Raw genomic sequence first — 1,508 nt, 5'->3', positions numbered from 1 at the left:
AGCAGCCTTGGGCATCCCCATGTGCTGGTCAATGGAGCCGAGGCTGCCCAGGGGGTTGTGGCCCAAGTGTGAGGGTGTGGGAAATGGGGGTCTGAAGCTGAAAATCCCCTGCTGCCTGCAGGGGATTGGTGAGAGCATGCCCATGGTCTCCTGGCTCTGCTGCCTGATGGGTGAGGCCATTCCTGAACTCAGACTGCTATGAAGGAGCCCATCTCTGGGTGGTATCATGCGCTGGCTGGGTGGGGAGCTTGCCTTGGTCCGGCTACACTTAGAGATGACTTGATCTTGGATGGCTACCGAAAGAGAGAAGTGGGGGTCAGTTCCAAAGGTGTCTTCCACTTGGGCTGCAGTGGCCAGTGGGGAGCCACTGGCCTAGCACTGACCTCTCACCTCCTGCCCTTGGCTCCTACCGAGCACCCTCCTCTGCCCTTGTCCCTCCACCCTCAGCCTGGACTGCAGTTCTTGGGGGAAGCCCTCCTAGACCCCCCAGGTCTGTGCTCACAGCTCCCCTCCACCCAAGAGTAGATCACGTTGGACTGAAAATGCCCATAGATTTTAAGCTCCATGAACAGGGTCTGGGCCTGCTTTTATAAACTTCATACAATCTGTACACAGGCCTGGTACCACCCACCCCCTGAAGGATGTCCACCTCCTGACACTGGCCTGGAACTTGTCTGCCTGGTCCCTGCGGCTAAGGCACACCTGACATGCCACTCCATGCCACAGGTGGGGGCATTCAGCTGGTATCAGGCCCGAAGGAAAAGGGGGTTTTGCAAGAGAATGGAGGAGTGATAGTGCTATGGCACCACCAGGCTACAACAAAGATGCTGAACACCCGTTGGAAGGCAAGCAGCCTCCTCCGAGCCCCAGGCAAGAACACCCCTGTCCTGGCCCAATGTCACTACTGGCTGGGGACGACTGCTTAATATGTCTCCCAGGCTAGTTTGGCAGAGATCATCTGTAGTGTTTGGCTAACAGCTGTATCTTCAGCCAATCAATGTTGATTGCATGGTTGAGTCAATGTCTTCAATCAAACAGTGATTTCAGAGTCATTAAGACTGGGCCTTCAATTGGGACTCTACTTACACTTTCCATGCGACAGATCCAACCAAGGTGCCATGGAAGTGCCTCACAGACCTACTCTCTTTTCATCAATGCTTTCCAGAATCATCTCAGTAATGGTTTATGCTGGAGGGAATTCTCCCCCAACCTCACACAGTCTCCACCGTTCACCCCTTTGAGAACATGGACTTTTAACTGTTTACCTTGAAATTGACTCATCCGTTGGGCGATACGTGAACTGCGCTGTTCAGGGGTCATTGCCATAAGACCTGATCTCTGCTTCTCTCGCTAAGTAGAAGATGAAAAAGAAGTGTTAGATTCAGGCTACCAATAAATTCTAGCCTTGGTGTCGCTGTGTGGGGACTCAGGACGTGACTTTGGTGTAGCAGAAAGCATGAGTGAACACACCAACACATACTCGCATGCATGCCCCACCCTCCCAAGCA

At 53.3% G+C, this 1,508-nt stretch overlaps 1 protein-coding gene across 1 annotated transcript in view; it reads right to left on the bottom strand.

The window, feature by feature from the left end:
* MAMLD1 (mastermind-like domain containing 1) overlaps window positions 1–1,508 on the bottom strand; it is a 61,790-nt gene that overhangs the window by 3,791 nt on the left and 56,491 nt on the right. The window contains exons 7-8 of the mRNA XM_010831606.1: window positions 1,266–1,350; window positions 7–293 (exon numbers count right to left, since the gene is read on the bottom strand). Of these exons, the coding sequence (XP_010829908.1) occupies window positions 7–293; window positions 1,266–1,350 (372 nt within the window). The remainder of the gene's footprint in view (window positions 1–6; window positions 294–1,265; window positions 1,351–1,508) is intronic.

The sequence above is a fragment of the Bison bison genome, unplaced genomic scaffold (genome assembly GCF_000754665.1).
Source record: "Bison bison bison isolate TAMUID 2011002044 unplaced genomic scaffold, Bison_UMD1.0 scf7180017864529, whole genome shotgun sequence".
In the NCBI taxonomy this organism is placed as follows: Eukaryota; Metazoa; Chordata; class Mammalia; order Artiodactyla; family Bovidae; genus Bison; species Bison bison.
The sequence above is the reverse complement of the archived record's forward strand: the minus strand, read 5'-3'. Positions and strand labels throughout refer to the sequence as shown.